The sequence below is a fragment of the Mus caroli genome, unplaced genomic scaffold, assembly GCF_978045245.1.
Source record: "Mus caroli unplaced genomic scaffold, Mus_caroli_1 scaffold_8, whole genome shotgun sequence".
NCBI classification, from domain to species: domain Eukaryota; kingdom Metazoa; phylum Chordata; class Mammalia; order Rodentia; family Muridae; genus Mus; species Mus caroli.
This window is the reverse complement of record NW_028227263.1, coordinates 45,893,686-45,918,321: the sequence shown is the minus strand read 5'-3', so window position 1 is coordinate 45,918,321 and position 24,636 is coordinate 45,893,686. Positions and strand designations below refer to the sequence as shown.

General features: G+C 50.7%; 2 protein-coding genes across 3 annotated transcripts; one reads left to right on the top strand and one right to left on the bottom strand.

The window, feature by feature from the left end:
* The first annotated feature begins 1,970 nt into the window (after positions 1 to 1,970).
* Ucp2 (uncoupling protein 2) lies at positions 1,971 to 8,505 on the top strand. Of its 2 annotated transcripts, XM_021167958.3 has the most exons (9): positions 1,971 to 1,988; positions 2,241 to 2,379; positions 3,127 to 3,288; positions 5,566 to 5,788; positions 5,935 to 6,145; positions 6,959 to 7,153; positions 7,228 to 7,329; positions 7,615 to 7,795; positions 8,119 to 8,505. In XM_021167958.3, exons 4-9 carry the CDS (start codon positions 5,663 to 5,665, stop codon positions 8,231 to 8,233), a joined length of 930 nt encoding a protein of 309 aa, XP_021023617.1. In that variant the 5' UTR covers positions 1,971 to 1,988; positions 2,241 to 2,379; positions 3,127 to 3,288; positions 5,566 to 5,662; the 3' UTR covers positions 8,234 to 8,505. The 2 variants fall into 2 exon arrangements, with proteins under 2 accessions (XP_021023617.1, XP_029335885.1); XM_029480025.2 differs by lacking the exon at positions 1,971 to 1,988 and having other exon boundaries at positions 2,223 to 2,379.
* A 3,796-nt stretch (positions 8,506 to 12,301) lies between these two features.
* Positions 12,302 to 24,065, bottom strand: Dnajb13 (DnaJ heat shock protein family (Hsp40) member B13). Its single transcript, XM_021169011.2, has 8 exons — positions 23,955 to 24,065; positions 20,941 to 21,044; positions 19,892 to 20,053; positions 16,522 to 16,679; positions 15,386 to 15,499; positions 13,789 to 13,902; positions 13,197 to 13,273; positions 12,302 to 12,594 (listed from the first exon to the last, which is right to left on the bottom strand). The coding sequence occupies exons 1-8, from the start codon at positions 24,020 to 24,022 to the stop codon at positions 12,441 to 12,443; spliced, it is 951 nt and encodes a 316-aa protein (XP_021024670.1). The 5' UTR covers positions 24,023 to 24,065; the 3' UTR covers positions 12,302 to 12,440.
* Between the last annotated feature and the right edge of the window lie 571 nt (positions 24,066 to 24,636).

Below are 24,636 nucleotides of genomic sequence, written 5' to 3'. Positions count from 1 at the left end.
AAAGCCATCACTCCTCTCTGCATTTACACTTTATCCAAAGTCTAACAATTCATTTGCTGTTTGAATTACATTTGCTACCTCTCCATTTTTTTAATCAAGAGTTTTATCAATATAAATCCACAAACAATACAGTTCAGTGGCCGCACATACCTTTCATGTCAGCACTCGGGAGGAAGAAGCAGATGGATTTCTGTGAGTTCAAGGCTTCAGCCTGGTCTACAGAGGGAGTTCCAGGATGCCCAGAGCTGTCACACAGAGAAACCCTGTCTCAGAAAATAATAATTACAATTATTATTATTATTTCTTTTAAATATTACATTATATTAAATAATTTATAATAAGATGCATCTTTAATTCTTTTTTTTTTAGATTTATTTATTTTATATATGTGAGTATACTGCCACTCTCTCCTGACACACCAGAAGAGGACATCAAATCCCATTACAGATGGCTGTGGAAGAGCAGTCAGTGCTCTTAACCATTGAGCTGTCTCTAGCCCCACATCTTTTAATTCTTATTTGACCAATTTTTTAAAAAAGATTTATTTATTTTATGTATATGAGTACAGTGTAGCTGTACAGATGGTTGTGAGCTATCATGTGGTTGCTGGGAACTGAACTCAGTACCTCTGCTTACTCCGAGTCCAAAGATTTATTTATAACTATATGTAAGTACACTGTAGAAACATCAGAAGAGGGTGTCAGCTCTCATTCTGGATGGTTGTGAACCACCATGTGGTTGCTGGGATTTGAACTCAGGACCTTCAAAAGAGCAATCAGTGCTCTTACCCACGGAGCCATCTCACCAGCCCCTTCACCAATTTTTTTAAAGAGTGGTTTATTGGGTGTATTGCGAGTGAGCAACGGGCAGAGTAGAGTACTGTCAGCTTTGTAAGATCACCACCAGCTATGTTGGGATCACCATCCACCCACCAGCTATGGGGTTTTGCCACTTGATAGTGAAGGTGTATTTTATCTAGTCTCGTTTAAAGTAAGCCAGCTGGCTAATAAAGCCACACTGGGTGTTCAGGATCCTTTCCTGGGTACGTTTTTAAGCACAAAACCCATGTTTTAGGATGACATACTTCAGCTAACAAAACAAGTTAGCCAGTAGTGGAACCACAGAAGTCAAAAGGTAAGGTCAGTACATTTAGAGACTTTTCCAGAACTATGGACATTGATGGTTCTGTCTGTGTGCTGAGTTTTACAGTTGAATGGTACTTCCATCACTGAGTCTGATGTGCTAAGGTCTGGGGTCCTATTAAGGTCTGGGGCTTCTCACACTTTCTTGTTCTGGAAAATAATAGTTAACGATGACCTGGAAAGATTATCGTTAGGTGCCTGCGTCGCCTACCTGATGCATAGTAATTGCTTTCCACACACGTTCACCCAGCCCCCTCCTCCCACTGCACTTTCCACAGCAGCCCAAACCTACTTGAGCTTCTATTATAGTATATTCGGGCCCCTGGTCCCCGGCTTCCTGCTCTTGGGCGCCTAATTCCTAGGCAAGCAAAAAGAGTTCCACGCTCTGATCTAATCTCTTAAGACTCCGGGGCTAAGGAGGATAAAAACAAAAGAAACCGACGGAGAGTACCAAAGCTGGAACACAAATTGAGGCAAATTGAGACCTGCTTCCTACCCCCACAATGCACGGTAGGACACAGGGCCCAAGTATTGCTTTCAAGTCCGCCACTCCCACGTGGCCATTATCTCGCTGAGGTCCGGTCCACCTGCTGAGTTTGTCCTCGCCGGGCTGGAGTGCAGCAGGCGAGGCTCTGCCCTGCCCTCTCCCTTGCGGGGCGCCAGCCTGGCTGCACTCGGTGCAGAGGGGAGGGAAGGCCAGGTGTCCTCGCCCCGCCCCAGCCGTTAGGTGCCAGTGTCCCCCGGGACCTGACTGGGAGCGGCAGAAGGCGGGAACGCCAGCCTTGCCCCGTCACCACACCCGGATTTGTTCCGGTCCCGGAAGCCCGCGCTCCGCCCGGTCCTCAGGTGCCTTGCAGGGAGGGGGAGGGGAGGCCTGGAGTGGGTAGGGGTTCGCGATCCAGAGCATCTGGCCAGTCAGTCTGGTTGTCCTCACAAAGAGATTGTCTGCCCGGGGAATAGAGGGGGAAGATCTGAGACGGGAGCCTCTGGGGGGACCTAGGGGTTTCAGGCAACCACAGATGGAAACGCCTCCTCACCCGGGGGCGTGGGCCGCCCTGGCTCCGCCTCGTCACGCCACGCCCCAACCACGCCCTCTAGACTTAAGTTCTGTAGGCGCGGGTTCGCAGCCACTGTCAGTTCCGCCCTCAGTGTCTTCGGGTCGCCAGCTTCCTGGGCAGCCACCACTCTCCCGCCGTCGGACACAGCCTTCTGCACTCCTGTGTTCTCCTGCAGTCCGGTGAGCGTGCCCCATCCCTTCGCTGGCCGCACCTGCTCTCTCCCACTCCATCTGTCTTTGCTCTTTCTTTTCCCTTCCCTGGAGTCCTAATTTGCCCTCTCTAGATTTCTTTCCTCCTAAATACTCCCTTTGTTATTTGCCTCTGACGTCCAATTGGTCGAAGGTTAAAACTTTCATCTCTCTACTTCTTCCCCTCAGCTAAGATGTTCCCAGCCTGACCGGTCTGGGTGGGGGAAGGGGCTTCCACGTCAGTGAAGATCAGAATGACTGTCACCAGGAGGCTCTGGGCCATGTGCCCTAAAGCCTGTTCTTGTATCAAGGGTTGTTTGTGCCTGGAGGAGGCTTGGAGTTTGTTTGGCCTTTGTTACACTATCTTATGTGGCTGCCTGCCCGAGGTGGGAGTAGGGACACAGGGAGACTGGGCCTGCCTTATCCTGATTCAACACAAATAGATATAATGCTCCACTCAACAGTTTTGTGACTGTAAGCCCCAGCACAGCACAGCTGCCTGTCTACATAACTATCTGGGAAACAAGTTTGCAAGTGAGCCAGCGTGTGGGGGTAAAAGACTCCTGAGTTCTTCCCCTAGACCCTGGCTGCTCTGAGCTAGAACTGAGCCTTGCATCGGTCCCTCCCAGCAAGGCTGTCTGAAAGGACTTGTGTGACAGATGACCCTTCCTTGCAGGGCAGTGGTCCTGCAAAGACAATCTTCCATTCTAAACTTGGCTTCCTTCCTCTCCCCCACAGGACACAATAGTATGAACTTTAAGTGTTTCGTCTCCCAGCCATTTTCTATGGAAAATCAAGGGGATCGGGCCATGATAGCCACCAGCAGCTTTGAAGACAGGGACACCTTTAGAGAAGCTTGATCTCGGAGGCCTCAGCCTGAGACCTCAAAGCAGCCTCCAGGTAAGGAGTCCCGGCTAAGGAAGCCTTCTCTCAGGCCTGGGGCCTAGGGCTGCTCAGCAAGACAATAAAAATTCCCCTCCTCCCACCCTGATGAGTGCCTCTTCACAGTTCAGCAATCTCCTTCATCATCCCTGGTCACCTTCTGGCCCGTAAAGATGGCGGACCCCAGTGTATAAGGGGAGAACCTAAGCGGGATGGGGACTGGTTCCAGGTGGCCTTGGCAGTCAACAGCAGAGCTGGGGCAGAAGCTTATGGGGTGTGTGTGTGTGTGTGTGTGTGGTGTGTGTATGTGTGCTCACATGTGTGTTCACGTGTGCATGTGCGTGTACCCCCATGCGTTCATGTAAAGGCACGCGGGTGCTGTGGCATGCAGATGAAGGTCAGAAGACAACTCAGGCCTCCTACCATCTGTGTCCCAATGGCAAGCGCCCTTACCCACTGAGCCATCTTGCTGGTCTGAGCTTCCATTCTTTTTTTTTTTTTTGTCCTAGCTTTTGACGTCCCTGTGAATGAGATTAGAAATTGGGTGTTAGTTTTTTATTGCCTTCAGTGGTTGTCAGGTCCTATAAAATGGATTCTGTTTTTGTTGGTTCATTTTGGGTCAGGATCTCAGGACCTCTCTTTGACTGCCCTGGAGCTTTAGATGCAGGCCGTGCCTGACAGGATTATCTTTCTCGGCCTGCGTTTTAGTCATAGGAGAAACCTTTAGTACAGGTGATCTTTGCCTTTGTACTCAGCCCTCGAGGACCCGACCTTTGGCAAACCCTACGCAGCATTCACAATGGTGGCTGAGCCACATGTTTTTGATCTGGCGGCAACTGAGACCTCGTCTTTCCGGACCTCACAACACCCTACCACTTAGCTCAAGATTAGACCGGCCTACATCAGACTCATGCACTAATGCCTAGAGAGGAGGTCTGCTCAGAGCGTCTCAGAACTGTTTAATTGGTCAGAAAGGGCTTCCATTGTGAAGGGCCTTATCTGAGCCTGAGACTGAGAAAAACCGGGAGAAATGAGGCACCGCAGGGCAGGGCAGACAGTGAACAGCTTTGGAGCCTGTGGACATGGTTCTGAGCTCTAACGTCTAACGGGGAGCCAGGGAGGGCAGCTGCCTTCCAGGCTGCTCTCAGGATTTCTCAGTGGAGTCAGAGTGGGAAGCACTCCCGTGGGGAGTCAGGGAGCACCTTCACTTAGACATTGACTCCTAGTCTCCCTGAGCTCCAGGGGCCCAGACTCCTGACTGAAGTCAGGCTTTTCCTAGAGGCGCCCTTGAGCTCGTTGTCATGGTGAGTCCCTCTGATGTCCCTGTTTGTCTCAGCCTGGGTGAGCTGTTTTGTTTCCATGGCTGTCTGTGTTCACAGGTGACTACCGGCCACATCCTCCCTCCACCCGCTAGGGCTTTCCTCCTCTGCCCCAGCAACACAGGCAGCCAATCAAGATGGGCTCAGAGCGATTGCTCCAATGAAAGCGGAGAAGTGAAACTAGGGAAGAAGAAGCAGTTCACCCTCCCCACCCCCACCCCACCCCCACCCCACCCCCACCCCCCGCTGGGTGCTGGGCTCACTTCCTCCTCGGCCTTAGAGGAGGGTAGTGTTCCAGCTCAAAGAACAAAATGGACCTTTTGGTTTCCTGTATCTTTTCTGCATAGCTGTGAGCTGCACCTCTCTTCGCACCACAGATAACTGAACATTTCCCTACTGGAGGAAAACAAACAGGCATCCTGGCTGGCCAGGTGCCTTGCCCAGTGCCTGGCCATGAGCCTGCAGGGGTGGGCAGTGTCCATCTGTAAACCTGCACAGGGCCCGAGCTGGGTGGGGGCTGCTAGGATGGAATTCATCAAGGTGTCTCATGTCTCCTTTCATAATTACATACCAGACAGGACCTCTCCTGTTTAGGATCCCAAAGCAAAAGACTTGCCTGCCAGGTCCTGCTTGGATAGTCTTGTCCTAGTCAGCTGTTGGGATAAGTCCCACAGATTAGGAACGGGGCCTTCCTCTGCAGTCTCTGCCAGGAGATCAGGAGCTGGTTGGTGGCTTCCAGGGTGACCCTGAGCCACACCCCCTCCACCAAATAAGAGAGGAGTTCTTCACTGGAATCTCAGTTCCTTGGCAGGAATTGCTTCCCAGACCCGACTTGACTATTTTTGGAGCTCTCCTGGTTTCATCCTGGACCCCCCTGAGATGTGCTTGGTGCCTTGAGGGAAGGCTGGGCAGGGGTAGGTAGATGGTGACCAGGGAGGCGCTGCTGATATTGATGGCTTCTCCCCTCTTGGCCTAGAACTCCGGCAGAGTTCCTCTGTCTCGTCTTGCTGATTGAAGGTCCCCGTTTCTCCAATTTCTCTCCATCTTCTGGGAGGTAGCAGGAAATCAGAATCATGGTTGGTTTCAAGGCCACAGATGTGCCCCCTACAGCCACTGTGAAGTTCCTGGGGGCTGGGACAGCTGCCTGCATTGCAGATCTCATCACTTTCCCTCTCGATACTGCCAAGGTCCGGCTGCAGGTGAGGATGTAGTGAGGGTCCTGATGCTGTCTAATCTGCTCCCTCCCTGGGTCAGACTCCTTGGCAGGGATGAGGAGCCTGGAGCTGGCGGGAGACCAGCAGAGCCATCTCCCTGTGCTCACAACCACCCCATCTTGGTCTTTCAGATCCAAGGGGAGAGTCAAGGGCTAGTGCGCACCGCAGCCAGCGCCCAGTACCGTGGCGTTCTGGGTACCATCCTAACCATGGTGCGCACTGAGGGTCCACGCAGCCTCTACAATGGGCTGGTCGCCGGCCTGCAGCGCCAGATGAGCTTTGCCTCCGTCCGCATTGGCCTCTACGACTCTGTCAAGCAGTTCTACACCAAGGGCTCAGAGCGTGAGTATCTGTCAAGCAGTTCTACACCAAGGGCTCGGAGCGTGAGTATGCGGCAAGGACAGACTGACTGACCTTAGTCTGTCTGTGCAGCTCAATGGCTCCTTTAGATTTCCCAAGAACCCCGGGAGGATTAGAGGTGGGCCCTGATTTCTGTTATCTGAGCACCAGGGCTATCTCCAAGCAGGGTGTGAGCCCATGATGGTCTTCAAAACCATTGCGGTGGTAGGTGGCCTCCTGGGTGACAGATAGACAGAGGCTTGAAATAGGGGAGGGACTGGGCCAGAAGCACAATGGAGAGGCAGCCACCACATCCTCTAGCCCCCACAACCACATTCTTTCTTCTTACTATGCCCTCCTAGGAGGGGAGGGGAGGGGGTCGAGACAGGAGTGTCACCTTGCAGCTCTGGCTGGCCTGGAGTTCGAACAGCTCTCCCTGCCTCAGCCTTCCAAGTGCAGGCGTTAAGTGTGTGTCACAATGCCCTCCCCAGGATCACTCTCAGGGAGTAGAGCTGGGGCTAAGAATCTGCCTCTGGACTCAGCTCCGCTAGGAAAAGCCTCTCTGCTTTGGTCTTGGGTTTCACATTTGATAAATGGAACTGACCCTGACTTACCAAGGCTGCCGAGTAGCGTAAATGAACACATTTATGTGAGAAAGCGCCGTCTCCATTTTGTGTTACATCCTGGTTGTAACCCTGCAAGAGTGATCTAGAGCCTCTCTCTTCCCACGGCATGGTGGTCTGGCAAGAGCATGATGCACCTGAGTGCAAGCCTGCGGGCCACTAACCCCGCCCCCCACTCCCCCTTTGCCCACAGATGCAGGCATCGGGAGCCGCCTCCTGGCAGGTAGCACCACAGGTGCCCTGGCCGTGGCTGTGGCTCAGCCTACAGATGTGGTAAAGGTCCGCTTCCAGGCTCAGGCCCGGGCTGGTGGTGGTCGGAGATACCAGAGCACTGTCGAAGCCTACAAGACCATTGCACGAGAGGAAGGGATCCGGGGCCTCTGGAAAGGTGTGTATGGGTGTTGGCTTTTCTCCCCTCCTCTCCCCCATGCCCTGGGCTCACACAGGTTCTCTTTTCTACAGGGACTTCTCCCAATGTTGCCCGTAATGCCATTGTCAACTGTGCTGAGCTTGTGACCTATGACCTCATCAAAGATACTCTCCTGAAAGCCAACCTCATGACAGGTGTGTTAGCGCCACTACAAGCTGCTAGGGGGCGTCTAGTTGTCTAAAGACTGCATCTTGTTATCCTGCTTGCCTTGTGTTTTTAGAGTTTATATTTCTTATCATTCAAATCCAACAGGGTAAAAACCCCACTTTGCACATAAACAGGCGAGATCAACAAAAAGACTCTTAAGTCCCCCTAAGAGATTCTAGCTGTAGTCTGTCTTTAAAACAATGAGACCCCTCTGCGGCAATGGTGGGATGCGGCTGGGAGAGCTGACAGCCTCTCCCGCTGCTTCATGGCAGATGACCTCCCTTGCCACTTCACTTCTGCCTTCGGGGCCGGCTTCTGCACCACCGTCATCGCCTCCCCTGTTGATGTGGTCAAGACGAGATACATGAACTCTGCCTTGGGCCAGTACCACAGCGCAGGTCACTGTGCCCTTACCATGCTCCAGAAGGAGGGACCCCGCGCCTTCTACAAGGGGTGAGCCTCAGATCCCCTCACAGAACTCCAGAGAGAGAAGTGAGATGCAGCCAAATGTCAGATAGCCCATAGTTGCTGTCACCTCTGTTTTTTAGAAGTTAAAGTGAGCATTCAGACTGGGGGTTGGGGATGGGTGGGTCAGTGGTGGAGGGCTTGCTTAGCATGCTTGGAGACCCTGGGTTCTACTCCCCAGCACAGCAGGCGTAGGGAGCTGGGTACCTGGGATTCTTGGGCATGTGGTCATGGGTTGGGTGGATGGAGGAGCCCAATGGTTAGAAGCAGGTGGTGGAGGGACCTCCATGACTTGTGTTTGCTCTCTCTAGGTTCATGCCTTCCTTTCTCCGCTTGGGATCCTGGAACGTAGTGATGTTTGTTACCTATGAGCAGCTCAAAAGAGCCCTAATGGCTGCCTACCAATCCCGGGAGGCACCTTTCTGAGCCTCTCCAGCTGCTGACCTAGGCCCTGCTTCCCGTCCCTGCCCTGTCTTTTTCTTCATCCTCTGCCCAGTCCCATTCTCTTCCCATTTCCTGCACCCCGACTCCCTTCCCACCTCATCTCCCTATGCCTCTGTACTGATGACTCACAGTGAGGAGGCCTGACACCAGACCCTGAGCCCTCAGCCCTTTCTACAGCTAAGCCCACATCTTCATCCCCAGCCCAGCCCAGCCCAGCTCAGCTCAGCCTTCACCCATAAAGCAAGCTCAATGTTGGTGTCTTCTTTCTCATATGTTTACAGAGGTCTTGGTCAAGGGACCTTTTCAGGACCTTGGCAGGCAGGTGAGGACCCCAGTGACTTTAAAAAGGGATGTGACCCACATTCTACCTGTAACATCTGAGAGGGGCTGGAGGGTCTTCCAGTCTGTTCCTCCAGACCCAGTGTGGGCTCCAGAGATCAGTGGCACAGCCAGGGGACACTGCAGTCTTTGTCCCTCCTACCCTTTCCTGAACACCATGTAAGCTGTCACTCAGTGCCTGGTACTCCAGAGCTGCCTTCCCCACCCACACTGGCCAGGCCTGTCTAATTGCAGAGTGGAAGTATCCCTGCCCCTCCCACATCAACTTGTTGGGAGATGTAAGGAAACTCCAGAACCTTCCATTTTGGGGGGGGGGTTGCTTTACTCTGTTTTACACATAGCAACCCACTTCCTGAGGCCATAGACCTACAGAGGACAAGGCAGGCTGTCCTCAGCTATAATCACACCCTGAGCCATGCTCTGAACCGGGGGGTGGGTGGGGGCAGGGCAGGTCTGACCCATTGAAAGGGGCTCAGGCTCCCTAGCCAAGATCCAGCCTGTAGGGGTTTTGTTGTTGTTTCAGACAGGGCTTCACACTGTAGCACACTGGCCTGGAACTCGCTGTGTAGTCTAGAACTCATGACAATTCTGCCTGAGTTTCCCAAGGGCTGGGATTACAGCCACCTGTAGTGCCTGACCTCTGAAGAGCCTTTCTGTTGGGAGTCTTACCTTTTCCCCCAAGGTTGGGGACCAGTCAACGCTTAGGTTGTCAGGGTGTTTCAGTCAGTCCTCTTTCCAGCCAGCTCTCCTCAGCCAGGAGAGGGAGGTAGGACCACTCAAGGAGCAGGAACCACCGGTGAGGTCCCTCCCAGAACAGGGAGGGGCCTGTCAAGTCTCCACGACCCATTTTTTTTTCTTTCAAAGATTTATTTATTAGTGTAAGTTCACTGTAGCTATCTTCGAATGCACCAGAAGAGGGCATCAGATCTCATTATGGGTGGTTGTGAACCACCATGTGGTTGCTGGGATTTGAACTCAGTACTTTTGGGTTTTTTTGTTTTTTTTGTTTTTATTAAGATTTATTTATTATATGTAAGTACACTGTAGCTGTCTTCAGACACCCAGAAGAGGCAGATCTCGTTGCGGATGGTTGTGAGCCACCATGTGGTTGCTGGGATTTGAACTCTGGACCTTCGGAAGAGCAGTCGGGTGCTCTTACCCACTGAGCCATCTCACCAGCCCAACTCAGTACTTTTGGAAGAGCAGTCTTACCCACTGAACCATCTCACCAGCCCATCCACGACCCATTTTATACATTTCAGACTCATACGGGTCACCATCGAGCGCCAAGGCAAGACACACAGTGCTGGGTCCTTGGGGGATTGTCTGGCAGCTGTGAAACTGGGCCCAGACAACAGGATGTCCTCTCGGCCTAAAGTGATAGCTTCTGCCCCTTCACCTCTTTAGCAGGCTGGGTCAGAGCTAAAAAGTTAGACCTTCCCAGTACTTGGCAAGAGGCCAGGCTGTTCGATTGGCTCCCAGAGAAGAGCACCACTTCTCCTCAGCTTCTGGTAAATCCAGCCCCAGTCTCGGTCCTGAGGCAGCAAGCCGCAGTGAGGGTTGGCCGGCAGTGCGGCTGGTGCTTCAGCACACAAGGGCACAGCAAATGAGGATCTGGTCATTGTGTTAGGTCCTTCAAGGGACAGTTTACTACCAACAGCTGACAAACAGGTCAAGAGAGGGCACAGTGTGTCCAATAGATCCTTCACCAGGCATGTGATATAGGTGTGAGACCACTAGACTCCATGACTAGGAATGCTGTCAGTTGGCCTGAGGAAGGAGCAGCGGTCTTTAGAAAACAGCATAGCAGAGGCCTTAGCAATGCTTCCAGAGGGATGCACCAGACGCCCTGCTTTGCCTCCTAAGGCAGCCCAGTTCCTGGGACGACAGGGATCTCATAAAGGGCATGGTGGAGGCCTGAGGCCAAGCTTCCCACAGAGTCCCCCAGGACAGAAGTCCTAGTTCCCCAACCTCCCTACAGAACTGGAGGGTCACCCTCAGAGCAGACAGTTACAGTCACCTTCGTGTCAGTCCTGCCACAGGGCAGTGAACACTCCACCGTCTGGTCCCACAGGTCTGTAATGAAGGGGTTGAAGTATTTGCTGTAAAAACTAGAACCTGGCAGTGGAGTCTCTCCCCTTTAATCCCAGAGGTGGGGGCAGACTCTGTGAGTTCAAGGTCAGCCAGGGCTACACAAAGAAATCCTGTCTCAAACAAAAACAAAGATGGATCCTGAGGGCTGGAGAGATGGCTTGGCAGTCAAGAACACTAGCAACTCTGGCAAAGGTCCTAGGTTCCAGACCCAGGGCCCACACCGTAGCTCACAACCATCTGTTTAACTCGAGTTCCAGGAAGATCTGACACCCTCTTCTGGCCTCTGAGGGTACTGCAAGCATGTATATGGCACAGTAACATGCAGGCAAAACAACTTTATTCCACAAAAAGGACCTAGAGAAATGGAGTGACTTGCCCAGGAATCAATCTGACCGAAGGCCCACATTTGACTGTTACAATGAGATGCTTCCTGGCTGGAGCCCCAGCCCCAGAGTCTTTATCTCCAGGTGTTTTTTGGGTTTGGTTGTTTTTGAGACAGAGGCTCTCTGTGTAGCTAGCCCTGGCTATCCTGGAGCTTGCTCTGTAGACCAGGCTTGTCTCAGAGATCTACCTGCATCTGCCTCCCAAGTGCTAGGATTAAAGGTGTGCACTGCACCACCATGTTTAGGCCTCTTATCTCAGGGTTTTTCTGTTACTGCCTTCATGATGGTTCAAGATGGCTTCAGGCAGTAGGATAACTTGTTCCCAAGGGTTTGGGGACAGCAGAGACAAGACTGAATGTGTTCAAAAGTAAAATACTTGCCAAGAGCTACATTCCCACTTTAAAAAACAAAAGAATCTTGTAGCTGGGCATGGTGACACATGTGGGATGCCGAGGCAAGAGGATCAGGGGTTCAAGGTCAGCCCCAGCTTTTGGAAACCCTGCCTCAAAATTTAAAAGAACAAAAGCTGAGTGTGGGACTGCATGCTTTAAATCCCAATACTCAGAGGCAGGTCGATCTCTAAAGGCATAGGTGTGACTCCGGAAGCCAGACCTCCTCCTGACCACAGGACAATGATGCTGTGACCCTCTCTATAATTTAACCATGAGTCCACCAAGTGGTTTTCACACCAATGACCCCAGTCTCCTACCTGTAGGCAGGCTGTAAGCTCCACTAACAAGGTCAGTTAACAGTGCAAGAGTCAGGAGCTCAAGTGCCCATGACTCGCAGGCTACTGGTCCAGAGGCAGCCTAAAACCCATCTCATAGACAGGGAACCAAAGCCAGGGGCAGAGAGCAGAGCTCTCCTGGCACTGTGTTCTGGGTGTGGCTGTTAACTGAAGCAGTGAGTCTATATGGAGTGGCCTAAAGTTCTAGTGACAGCTTAGCCACGGACACAGCACTGTCCCTGCCTGTGCTTTAATTTCCTGTCTATGTTTCTCAAGACGGCACAGTCCACAGATGGTTCCTTCTAGAGATAGTGTGTTGTGAGATGTCAGGAGCAGAAGGACCCTAGAGGTCGCATAGCCCTGCCTTCTGTTGCCAAGATGGAAGGAAGCAAGAAACTCTGAAGCCTCAGGGAACAGCCTGTGCCTAGGAAGTCAAAATGGGGCCTTGGGTGCCTAGCTTTTGGGGTCCTGCAGGAAGCATCCCTCCAACTCACTTCCCATCATAGCTATAGGATAGGAATCTTTATTATGTCAGCCTAAGGTCTCACACCTCCCCATCTTCATAGGCTGTGGGAGTTGAGTGGATAGGAGCAGGCAAGGCCCAGCTAGCCCCCTCCCTCCCTGTTCCTTCTCAGGTCCCCCAGAATTAGGTTAGCAATGCCTGGCGCAGCATCTGCTTCTTCTGGGGTGTGAGGCGGGTGGGGAACTGGATGTCAAAGAAGATGAAGAGGTCTCCCTTCTTGCTGGGGTTCTCAGGCAGTGGCATCCCCTCACCTGGCACAATCTTGAAGTACTTAGGGCTGAGACAGGGAAAGAAGAAAGGAAGGAGCATAGACAACTCAGCAGTGTCCAATGGGTGCACGCTACCTCCCGCACACTGCAGGAGTCTCGGCCATTCTTACAGCTTCCCACTAGCTGGCCAGGTCTCACACACCAGAGTGGGTGGGAGAGAGCTGAAGGAGAGATTGTCTTGTTCCAAATACAACACTCCTGAAAACTCTTGCTCAAAGTGAGTACCCTGCTGGCTGACCCCCAGAATTGCACAATCCTCCCCAGGAAGCAAAGCCAACCTGGGGTGGGAGTCGAACCTTCCCTTCTCTGAGACTTCTCTTGGAACAAGAATTGGGAGCTACTATTCCATGCTCTGTTGAAAGTTTTGAGGATGGAGACAAGAGATTGGCCAACACTGGGTTCTCGGGCCTATAAAGGGTTTCCCATGGGTTAGAGAAAGGCTATCCCTCTGTAGGGTGAACACAGCCCATGGCTCAGGCAGAGGCCAGTGGATTTGAATCCCAGCCTGGGTTCCCAGGGAAATCCTTCTTTGGTAGCAGCCTGTACAGCCCTACCAAGTCTCAGTCCATCCTTTCTTGTGACTACTTGGGGACTAGGCAGACAGACTCACTGGACGATGTCGTTGATAGGGATGTTGAGCAGCCGGTCATCAAGAGTCTTCACCTCCACAGTGCAGCAGGTAAGGGCCTGGAGGCCGGAGGGTAGAATGAGAGAGGGGTTTACAGAGCATCGCCACAGCCATTCTATTTAGAGGGCATTTGGGAGTCTATCTGGGTTCCAGCCCTGAGCTGGGCAGTTTGGTGATGACAGAGTGTAAGGCTTTTGAGAGACAGGGATGACAGACTCTGAATGCTGCCACACAGTAGGGACAGCAGCTCTAGGGTGAGGTGGGCAGTGTGAAAATTCCCCAGCCGGGCAGGTGTGCTCACCCTGAGACCTGAGTCAACAGGGGCACCTTGAGGAGAACCACCTGGACATGCGGAGACCGTGGGGACAGCGGCAGGCAGGACCAGGACAATGTGGAAAGATGAGGTGGGCAGGGAGGGGCTGTTGACACAGATCCACCTAATGCCAGGGAGAGAGACACAGGACTCTGCCTACGACGGGTCCAAGTTGGTTAGGGGGAGAAGAGATGAAGCCTGAGCTGCTGTAAGTGGGGTTCACTCTGGGCCCACATGCCCTTCTGCCCTGTGCCCACTCACCTTGCCCAAAGGAATGGGGTACACGAAGAAGAGGTTGTCATGCTCCCTGCGGAAGCGAGGGTGCAGCTTCTCCTTTACAACGAAGATAATGTCAGCCGGGATGATGTTGGGGCCCTAGGCGGGGAAAGCCAAGTGGCGACAGACAGGTTTATTGCTTATATCAATTGACCACGTTTCTGTCTCTACATGTCTCCAGGTCTTCATCTGTGCAATGGAGAATTAGACCCAGTTTTCTAGAGGGGACATTCAGTGTGGCCTAGGGCCACCCCCTAGAGAAGTGTTCCTGGATCACTCTCCACTCCTCAAGTGCCTCTCTACTGAGCACGCCCAAAGTAAATGTACTCAGGGGGATGGGGCGGGGACTTGCTCAAGTGATAGTCGGACCCTGAGCTGGTCAGACAACTTCTCTGCCTAACGGAAACTCAGCAGTGATTTCTTCGCTTCAGTGAGCCGCCCTGAACTCCGACTTCTCTTCTGGCCACTGAAGACAGAGAGCAAAAGCAGCTGCTGCCCCCAGAACAAGACATAGCAGATGAGCCGGGCATGGTGGCACACACCTTTAATCCCAGCACTTGGGAGGCAGAGGCAGGCAGATTTCTAAGTTCGAGGCCAGCCTGGTCTACAAAGTGAGTTCCAGGACAGTCAGGGCTACACAGAGAAACCCTGTCTCGAAAAAACAAACAAACAAAAAAAAAAAGACATAGCAGATGGTCAGAAATAGTCATATAGGTCAGAAATCGTAAGCTCAAGGCCCAGAGGCTGGGTGCTGCAGAGGCCCTGGGCCATGTCGGAAGGTTGGAAAAAGGTGGCCAGAGTGGAGGATGTTGGCACTGGCTATCTGTTTGCTTGCCTGCCTTCTTGCTTACCTGTGACTTACTCTGTAGCCAGACTAGCCTGGAATTCACTATGTCACCCAGGCTGAACTTGACCCAGGCCTCAGCCTCCTGAGTTGCTGTGGCTCACAATGACGCAGGCTGAAGCATGATTGTTGGAAGCAGATGCTTTCCAGGTAAGAAAGAACGAGGTATGGGCAAGGGAATCCATCTCTCTCGGCTCTGGGCTCTCCATTCCTCTGTTTCCTATCAGCATGTAAGGACTCTGTATCTTAGTACAATAGCAATGTTCTCCACAGTTGTTTTAGTTTAATATTATTAATTAAATGCTTCTGAACACCTTTCTCCTTGGGCTTTCCTCAGACTTGCACTGAAGAAAACTGGGGAGACACGGAAGGAGAAGCTGAGTTCTCCTGCCAGAGGTGTGTGTGTGTGTGTTCCTGTGGGTGAGCAAGGGCGTATGTTCATGTATGTGCCTGAGAGCTGCAAATTGAGAATTGCTCTCTATCTTATTTTTGAGATGGGCTCTCTCCTGACCCTAGAGCACAGCACGTCAGCCAGACTGGCTGGACAGTTAACCCAAAGATCCTGTCACCCTGTGTCACCAGCCACACAGGGTGATCTGCCAAGGCTCTGCCAATGGTGCTATATCTTACCATAGACCAGAGCTTGTAGGGAAAGGAAAAAATATGGGCTCCTTCCCTTTCAGTCCTCCCACTACCTGAACCTGGTGACTGACCCGAACCAACTTCTCTCCCTCTCACCTGGTCCCCTTCTTTCTCAAAGGTGATGCGTGTGCCCTGCCTCCATCCAGGTCTCACATCGATGGTCAGGATCTTGTCCTTGATGGTAGAAGAATATCTGTCTTCATTTAGTACCTACAGAGACAAGGGGGCAAGATGGGGAGTGTCTCAAGGGAAAGGCTCTGTGGAGTACTCAGTATGAGTACTCAGTACTCATAGTAATGGAGGACTAGAGTCATTTCCACACCTGTCCTGCTGGATCTGAGAGCTTGTCACTCCCCAAGGCAAGGCATGTCCTCAAGCTAATGAAGTCATGGCCTGAGACACCAGTCACAACAAGCCCTGGCCACCAACAAGAACATAGTGAAAGGTGCCTCTCTCCAAATCCCAGAAGTCTGGCCCTAATCCCAAAGTCCTCCCTACCCTACCCCAGTGTCTATTACAAGATCACTAGAGACCCCACACTTCAGCTTCCAGGAAATTATTGGTTGCTATGAAGAAAAGAGGGGGCTGATCATAAGCCTGCAGCGGACCTCTCATAAGGAAAGATACTGAGTCCCATGCAAAGCATCCTCCCACATCGAGCCTGTAACCCCATGAGTACACAGTGACACCTTTGGACAGCCCAGTCACAATGGGTATCTCCCCCACGCAAAGGGGAGGAAGAAGGCTGAACTGCAGGGTCAGGCCAAGGAATGAATATTGTGGCAGCCACTCACAAGGGTCTTCCCTAAGCTGTTGCCTTATAGACTGTGCCAGTCCACTTCCGTGCCCATCCTGCGGTGGAGGCACACAGTTCCTTGGGGTGTGGTCTGTAACGCCCTGGAGTGAAATTCAAAGTAGACTCTTTCTACACTCACTTCTCCACTTTCCACCAGGGTGGGGCTGGACTGGGAAGGAAAGGATCCTGTCCCCATTAGGTAGCTGCAGAGGTGACTTCCATACCAGAAAGAAGGGTGAATCCTTCGATTATTCACTTTAAATTTCAGATTCTAAAGTCTAAAATTTGTTTGAGCTGAGTCTAAAGTCGTTTGAGCTGAGATCCCATGATTCCATCAGAAAAGGTTGCCAAGTTTTCCTGGTAGGGGGAGGGGACCTGCCAGGGAGGTTCGTAGAGGTTGATGGTGCCTGGTAAGAGGAGCAGGTGAAGTACTCACCCTTCGGGAGATCTTAATTTTTTTGGTGCAGCCAAAGAATAAGTCCTCAAGGGACAGATAGAGGTCTCGTTCAATGGGAGGGTCTTGTTTCTGGACTCCTCTGCCCCGAAGTCCCCCAAAATTTAAATCTATATCACTTCCTTCTGCATCAAAAAATTCTAAAAGAGACAGGAGAATGGGTAACAGAAATGATGTCCAATGACACAGATCAGACAGACAGACAGACAGACAGAAACAGACGTATACAGAGACACACACACAGATGCACAGACACATACACACAGACACACACACATAGATACACAGACACACACACACACACACACCCAGACACCCAGACACACACACATACACTGGCACGCATGCACACCCCTGTATTCCCTTGAACCTCTTCAGTGCCCCCAGAATAAGGTTCAGCACAGCATTGCCACCTCTGAGACCCATGGACCAAAGGGCTATCTGTTTTGTTCATTTTGTTTTGGGCCTTGAATTCAGGGCAATCCCCTGCCCCAACCTCCTGAATGCTAGGATTTACACCACCTGTGAGCTACCACACTTGACTTTAAGAAGCTACTCTTAGATGCAGACTGGTGATCACCAGCTCTTGCCAGGTCCCAGTGCTTCCCTGGGACTCCTACAGAGAGGGGCGCTGGCAGCTCCTACTCTGAGCCAACGAAAGCATCACTCTAAACGGTAGATCCTGGTAGTGCAGAGAAGATGCCACTCAGAGTCGGTTAAAGCAGCCAGGCCACTCTGCCTTTCCCCAGGTCCTTCTGGCCGTTCTCTGTCCTTTCCCATGACCATCCTAGACAACCCACTCTCAAGCTCTCTGGAGTTACACGCTGATAGAAAGGAGGATTTGGGCTGGTCGGTGGCAACTGTGAGTGATCAACAACACGCTCCAAGCTCCTCCTCTCAACCTCCTCTCCAATGCCCTTGCCTTAACCTGGTGGCAGAGAGAGAGAGAGAGAGAGAGAGAGAGAGAGAGAGAGAGAGAGAGAGAGAGAGAGAGAGAGAGGATGCCCTTCAGGTCTGCTTGGAGTACTGTAATCCTTTGAAACCTGGTTTATTAGTCTATGGCATAAGGTAATGCTTGTCCTGCCCTATACCATTAAGTTGAGAAGCAGCTAAGCCCTTGGGAGAGCCTTCTGTGAATCCGGCTCTGCACTCAGTGACTTTCATCCTTACTTTATGGCCCAGAGAGGCCAAAAAAATGCTCCCAGTTCCATAGCTAGCGAGTAATGAAGTTGGAACTGGTACCCCAGGACCACTTGGCCACAGAATCTGTGCCCTTTGTTACTATGCTATATTGCTGGGGCCCTTTGTAGACTTTGAAGTCAGAGGTGGCTGTTATGTATCCCGTCTCTCAGGGTCAGCAGGGAATGTGCAGTGGCTTCAGACATGACAGCTGGGAGCCAGTGTCATGGCTCAGCAAGTAAAGGCACTTTTACCACCAGTGCCTGAGCTGGGAGGAGGACTGAATACCCGAGGGCAACCTCGTGATAAGAGTCTTTGCCTAGCCCAGTGGTTCTCAGCCTTCCTGATGACGCTATCCTTAATGCACTCCCTCATGTTGTGGTGACCTCCAGTCATAACATTATTTCATTGCTGCTTCATAACTGTAACTTTGCTACTGCTGTGAATCAAAATGTAAATATTTTTTGAAGATAGAGGTTTGCAAAGGGGCCATGACCCACAAGCTGAGAACCACTAGCCTAAACTATACAAGGTCTCAATTTCAATGCTCAGCAGTACAGAATATTTTTAAAGATAGATTTCTGGGAGGACGTGGAGGATGTTAACAGTGAGTGGTTGTATCTAGGAAAGGAAAGGAAAGGAAAGGAAAGGAAAGGAAAGGAAAGGAAAGGAAAGGAAAGGAAAGGAAAGGAAAGGAAAGGAAAGGAAGTGGAGGGCTAGGCTAGTCTTCAGTTAGTCCTCTTTTAACTTTGGTGTGGTGGTTTACATGTGTCATCCCAGCACTTGGGAGCCTGGAGAATTTGAAGCTAGCTTGGGCTACAGAATGAGACCCTGCCTCAGATAAATAAACAAACGCACCGGGCGGTGGTGGTGCACCCCTTTAATCCCAGCACTCGGGAGGCAGAGGCAGGCGGATTTCTGAGTTCGAGGCCAGCCTGGTCTACAAAGTGAGTTCCAGGACAGCCAGGGCTACACAGAGAAACCCTGTCTCGAAAAAACAAAATGAATGCTCTATCTGCATGTATGCCTGATGCCAGAAGAGGGCATCACAGATGGTTGTGAGCCACTGTGTGGTTCCTTGAACTCAGGACCTCTGGAAGAGCAGCCAGTGCTCTAACCACTGAGCCACCTCTCCAACCCTCTGTTTACGTCTTAAAGAGATAAAGCCAGGTTGGATGTGGTGACTCATCCCTGTAATTCTAGCACTTGGGAGGTTAAAGCAGGAGGATTGCCATGAGTTCAAAGCCAGCTAGACTACAAAATGAATTTGATCTTCCCTCCAGAGTGAGACCAAGCCTAAGAGGGTGCAGAGATGGCTCAGTGGTTAAGAGCCTTTGTTGCTCTTGCAGAGAATCCATATTCAGTTCCCAACACCAACATGGTGACTTGCAACTACCCCTAATTCTAGTTCCAGGAGACCTGATGTCTTCTGATCTCCTTGGTTACCAAGCACACACAAGTGCACATACAAACAGGCAAAACTGTCATACACATAAAATAAACAAGTCTAAAATTTAAGAAAGAAAGAAAGAAAGAAAGAAAGAAAGAAAGAAAGAAAGAAAGAAAGAAAGAAAGGAAGGAAGGAAGGAAGGAAGGAAAGAAGGAAGGGAGGAAGGGAGGAAGGAAGGAAGAAGGAAGGAAGGAAGGAAGGAAGGAAGGAAGGAAGGAAGGAAGGAAGGAAGGAAGGAAGGAAGGAAGGAAGGGAAAGAAAGAGAAAGGGGGCTGGTGAGATGGCTTAATGGGTAAGAGCACCCAATTGCTCTTCCGAAGGTCTGGAGTTCAAATCCCAGCAACCACGTGGTGGTTCACAACCATCCGAGATCTAACTCCCTCTTCTGGAGTGTCTGAAGACAGCTACAGTGTACTTACATATAATCAATACATAAAACCTTTTTTAAAAAAAGAAAGAAAGAAAGAGAAAAGAAGAAAGAAAACTGGCTGGGGTGGTGCATATCTATAATTCCAGCTCTTGGGAGGCAGGGGATCAGGAGTTCAAGGTCATCCTTGGCTAAGCATTGGCTGGCCTGGGAAACCTGTCTCAAGAATAATAATAATAACAACAACAATAAAGCAGACAAAATAAATAAAAAGCAGCCAAACCTAGCCATCAAGAAAGGCATCTCCTATAGCTGTATTCTTTCCCAGTAAGGAAAGGAGTAGAGTGGATTCTTACCACTGAAGGGGTTGTCTCCCCCAAAAAACTCGTGGAACACTTTGTCAGGGTTGCCATGGAAGACGTAGCCGGTTGTCCATGGAGTCTGGGATCCAAACTCCAGGGGAATCCCACCCTTCAGGCCTTCCTCACCAAACTTGTCATAGATGCCTCGCTTCACAGCTGTGGATAAAAGTGGCCTTTAGGAGGGCTCCAGGGCTTACGTGGCTGGAGAGACAGAGGTAGTGAGAGAGCCAGGGGAGGTGAGGGACAAGGGCAGCCTTGTCTCCTGAAAGTTTCTAGGAGGCAGAGGGTCAATGTCGCTCTGTGTGAGTTTCAGAGCTATTCATCTATCCTAGAGGTCCTTATTGAATAGCCCAGAAAAGCAATGAGAAAAACCCACCTGGGTTGGGCTTTTGAGAAGAGTTGAGAGACAGGGTCAGGTACATACCTGGGTTTGACTTTGTCTTGGGAGGGAAATGCAAAATTTTAAAATCTTAAAATTTTAGAATCTAAGAATTCTGAACTTGCAAATTTGCAAATCCTGAAAAGTCAGGGCTGGAGAAGCCATCGTCTGGTTGTTCTAATAAACAGTAGCCACAATCAAAGCCCCCCAAGACCATGCCCTAGAGAAGCCAGCTGGGCAGCTGTTCTTTGCCAGGTAGTGAGTCACCCTCATCCCACACAACTGATTTCCAAAGGATGAGGTCTGGTGGCTCTAAGCTGCTCCTTGACCCTCTGCTCCTGATGTCTCTGGAGAGTCTAGGACAATAAGTCAGAAGGTCTGTTCTGCCCACGCCCTCTGTCCCTGGCAGCCGCATCCTCCTCCAAGCCTCAGGAAGGCTTCTGTCTGCCGGCAGAGGAACTCACCCCACTTCTGTACCGCCTTGGCTTGGGGAGCCATAAGCCCATCCTCCTGACTTGTACCATCCTGGTTTGCCCTTAGTTTGTCTAGATGCTGGGATGGGGGGGGGGGTGGTTTCTTACTCTCTACTGTTCTCTGCAGAAAACCTGACAGTCTAGACGCTTAAGGAATGATCTTAATGGAGGGGTGGCCCACCACCACTCACGGTCGCTCAGCACATCGTAGGCTTCTGCTATTTGCTTGAATATCTCAGGTGCAGCCGGCTCAGATGACTTCAACGGGTGGTTCTTCAGGGCAAGTTTCCGGTATCTAGAGGTGGGAGGAGAGCAAGCCTTTGCCTCTGACCTGCTTCTGAGGCCAGAGCGTGGCTGGGGCTGGCTCCACTTTCTAGTTTTGTTATGAACCAGAGAGGGTGGCACAAGTGTCAGTGACTTGGGTGTGCTGTTTGGGCCTTTTAGAAGAGAACCTGGGGTAGGAAGCACAGCGGGCCCGCAGCCTGGGACATCTGCTCCCTAGGCATCTGTCTTAAGGCTCTTGTCCCCTTAGCTGCCACAGCCGAGACCTGAGTGCAGCGGGGATTCAGTGATGGTTCACCTGTGAGACACAGGACAGGTTGGCTTCTTGTTACTGTGACAAAATACCTTCGGTTAATGGTTTCCACACGTAGGTGGCTGACTATTGCCTTCAGGTCGAGCATCACAGCAGGAGCCAAGCTGCTCGCTGTATGGCAGCCAGGAAGGACAGACAGAGAAGTGGGAGAGGGAAGGGAGAAAAGAGTAGAAAGAGGAGTGGAGAGGAGAAAAGGGGAAATGGGGACACAAGAGGGGAGGGAAAGAGAAGGGAAGAAAAGAGAAACACAGAGAGCAGGGGCTGGGGACAAAACATCAAAGGCCAACTCCAGAGATCCCCTTCTTCTAAGTAGCCCATTCCAATATGGAAAGATTGACCCATTAATTAATTGATTAATTAATTGATTGAATACACTGTATCTGTCTTCAGACACACCAGAAGAGGGCATCAGATCCCGTTACAGATGGTTGTGACAGAGGACCACCTCTCCTGTTCCTCTATCCACCTCATTTATTAACACAGTCTCACGGTGACCCGGAACTCTCCAGGTAGGCTAGGCTGACTGTCCAGGCAGCCCCAGGAATTCACCATCTTTGTCCACCTCCCTAGAGCCAGGTTACAAGTGAACTACAGCTTTCTTCATGGGGGTTTTGGGACCCAGCTTGGCTCCTCTGCTGACACAGCAGCTAGATCACTATCTGGGTATGCTCTCTCCTACTCCACTCTCTCTCTCTCTCTCTCTCTCTCTCTCTCTCTCTCTCTCTCTCTCTCTCTCTCTCTCTCTCTCTCTCTCTCTCTCTCTCTCTCTCTCCTTTCTTTTAAGAGATAAGAAGCTGAGGCCCAGAAAGGTCGAGTTGCCTGAGTATGTTGTACTTGCTGTCTTGCTGTTGTACTTGCTGTCTTGCTGTTGTACTTGCTGTACTTGTTGTACTTGCTGTCTTGGGAGTTTCTATTGCTGTACTAAAACACTCATGACCAAAAGCAGCTTGAGGGGTTTATTGTATCTTACATGTCTGCAATCAAATCAAATCTTCCATCATCAAAGAAAGTCAGAGCAGGAACTCAAGGAGGGAGCCTGGAGGCAGGAGCTGATGTGGGGGCCATGGAGGGGTGCTGCTTATGGGATGACTCTCTGTGGCTTGCTCAACTGCTTTCTTAAAGTACCCAGGACCACCAGCCCAGGGATGGCAGCACTCACAATGGGCTGGGCCGTCCCCCATCAATCACTAATTAAGAAAATGCACCTTGACCACAGGTCTGTATGGTGGGGACATAGGTTGTGTCAAGTTGACATAAAACTAGCCAGCACACTTGGTCTTCTGGTAACCAGGCTAGCCTTATCTATTTGCCGTGGTAATCCTTCCTTTGATGAGTCCCATTGGCCACCTGATTTCTCTTGTGGTAACTTTTCAAACCCACTAGCCAGTGAGAGCCCTGAGCAGAGGATGACATCATACACTGCACTGAATTGTTCTCAACTGTTGAAAGAGTTTTTCTGATTTCTCCCTCCCCACTGGACACCTACATCCCTCCCCTTCAGTCCACACAAGACCTGGCCCAGGGAGGAAGGGGTAGTATCTGATTTCTGATTCCATTTGTCACATACAAGCCCTTGAGATGACAGTGGCTTTTCCTCTCGGGGTCGCTGTGAGGATTAAATAAAGCAGTGATGGAAGGCTCTCAGAGCAGCACCTATTTGTTCAGTACAAGCAGCTAGTATACCCCAAACCTCCAGGGGCCCCAGTGCTTCCCTTTTTCTTTATACCTTTGGGGACACAACTGATTTCCAAATTCAGTGTCTCCCCTCCAGCCCACTGTGGAGTCTTAGTCCTCCTGGAAGCCTTGTCCTTTGGCTTAATCATCAGGACAGTCTCCTTAGAAGCCCTCTCCTCTCAACACAAGCTTCTGTGGCCTGGGTACGGCATGGGTACATCTCCTTTTATAACAATACCCATTCCACAACTAATGGCCTGCACTGGACCCAGCCCTAAAGATTAGTGCTCCATAAATATTCGCCCAAAACTTCCTTTCAAAGAAAAACTTTAAAAGATCAAAAATTTCAGAAACAAAGCCTTATCCCTGTCCTAGATGTCCCCCTAAACACACACACACACACACACACCTACCTTTCTTTTTACGAACAGGGCCTTGCTATGTAGCTCAGGCTAACCACAGACTCGCTATTTGGGGATTATAGACATGTACCATCTCATCAATATCTGAACTGTCACAAAGTCCCTGAGACGTGACAGAGGTGTTCAGAGATGGAGATCAGTCAGTGACAAAAACCCATATGATGGCCAAAATGAAAACTGTAACATCCGTTAGTCCAGGTCATTTCTGGTTCACACACCTGTGTTCTTCATGAGACTCAAGATAAGGTCCAAATGGTCCTTTGTCTTCATTTCATAGCTAGAAATTCAGACATAACCCAAGAAGAGCTAAGAGGCAGGAGCACTGGGCGTGGGAAGCCCACTGATGCATTTAGGTGTGTCTGAATTTCGTCCATGTCCTAACCAGCACAAAGCCAGATAGGGCATACAAGAGGAGAGAGGTGCCCCTTTCCTACTCTAAACTATGCAGGGAAACTGACTGGCATCAGGGTGGGGTTGCCTCTGCGCATGCCAGGCTAGGATCCCGCCCACTTACGCCTTCTTGATCTGGGCATCTTCTGAGTTGCGGGTGATCTGGAGTACAGCATAGTAATCCAGCCCCATGGCTGGTACCAATGGGTCTGTTTTTCCTCAGACTCCAGCCTCTGTTAGTCTGCGTTCTGTGGTTGCTCCTGACAACCACGAGTGGAACCCTGGGAATTGTAGTCTTTCCATCTTGAACAAATGGTCGTGGGGCGCTCATAACTGGTTCCGCGATCCCGATAAAGGTCACACAGCTCAGAAACTGGAGTTCCTGAGCGCCTTTTTGCTTATTTTTTAGTACAGAAACCACCTTTAATTTAAAATATTCAGGACAAAGCCGGTTGTAGTGGTGCAACATCTTTAATCCCAGCACTCGGCAGAGGTAGTTGTGGGTTGGAGGCTAGCCTAATGTGTATAATGAGTTTGTTGTGAGTCTGGGGTCGCCCAGAGATTCGCTGACTCGGTTTTGGTTTTAGTAAATTAGAGGCTTTTTATTATAAAAAGAAAAGAAAAGAAAAAAGAAAAAGAAGGAAAAGGAAAAGAAAAAAGAAAAAGAGAAAGAGAAAAGAAAAAGAAAGAAAAAGAAAAAAAAAAAACCCACAAAACAAAAACAAAACTTCAGGACCAAACTAGAGACAGTTCTCTAGGTAAGACTCTGGCTATTTTTAGCCAAAGTATTATAAAGGAAAGGTTCA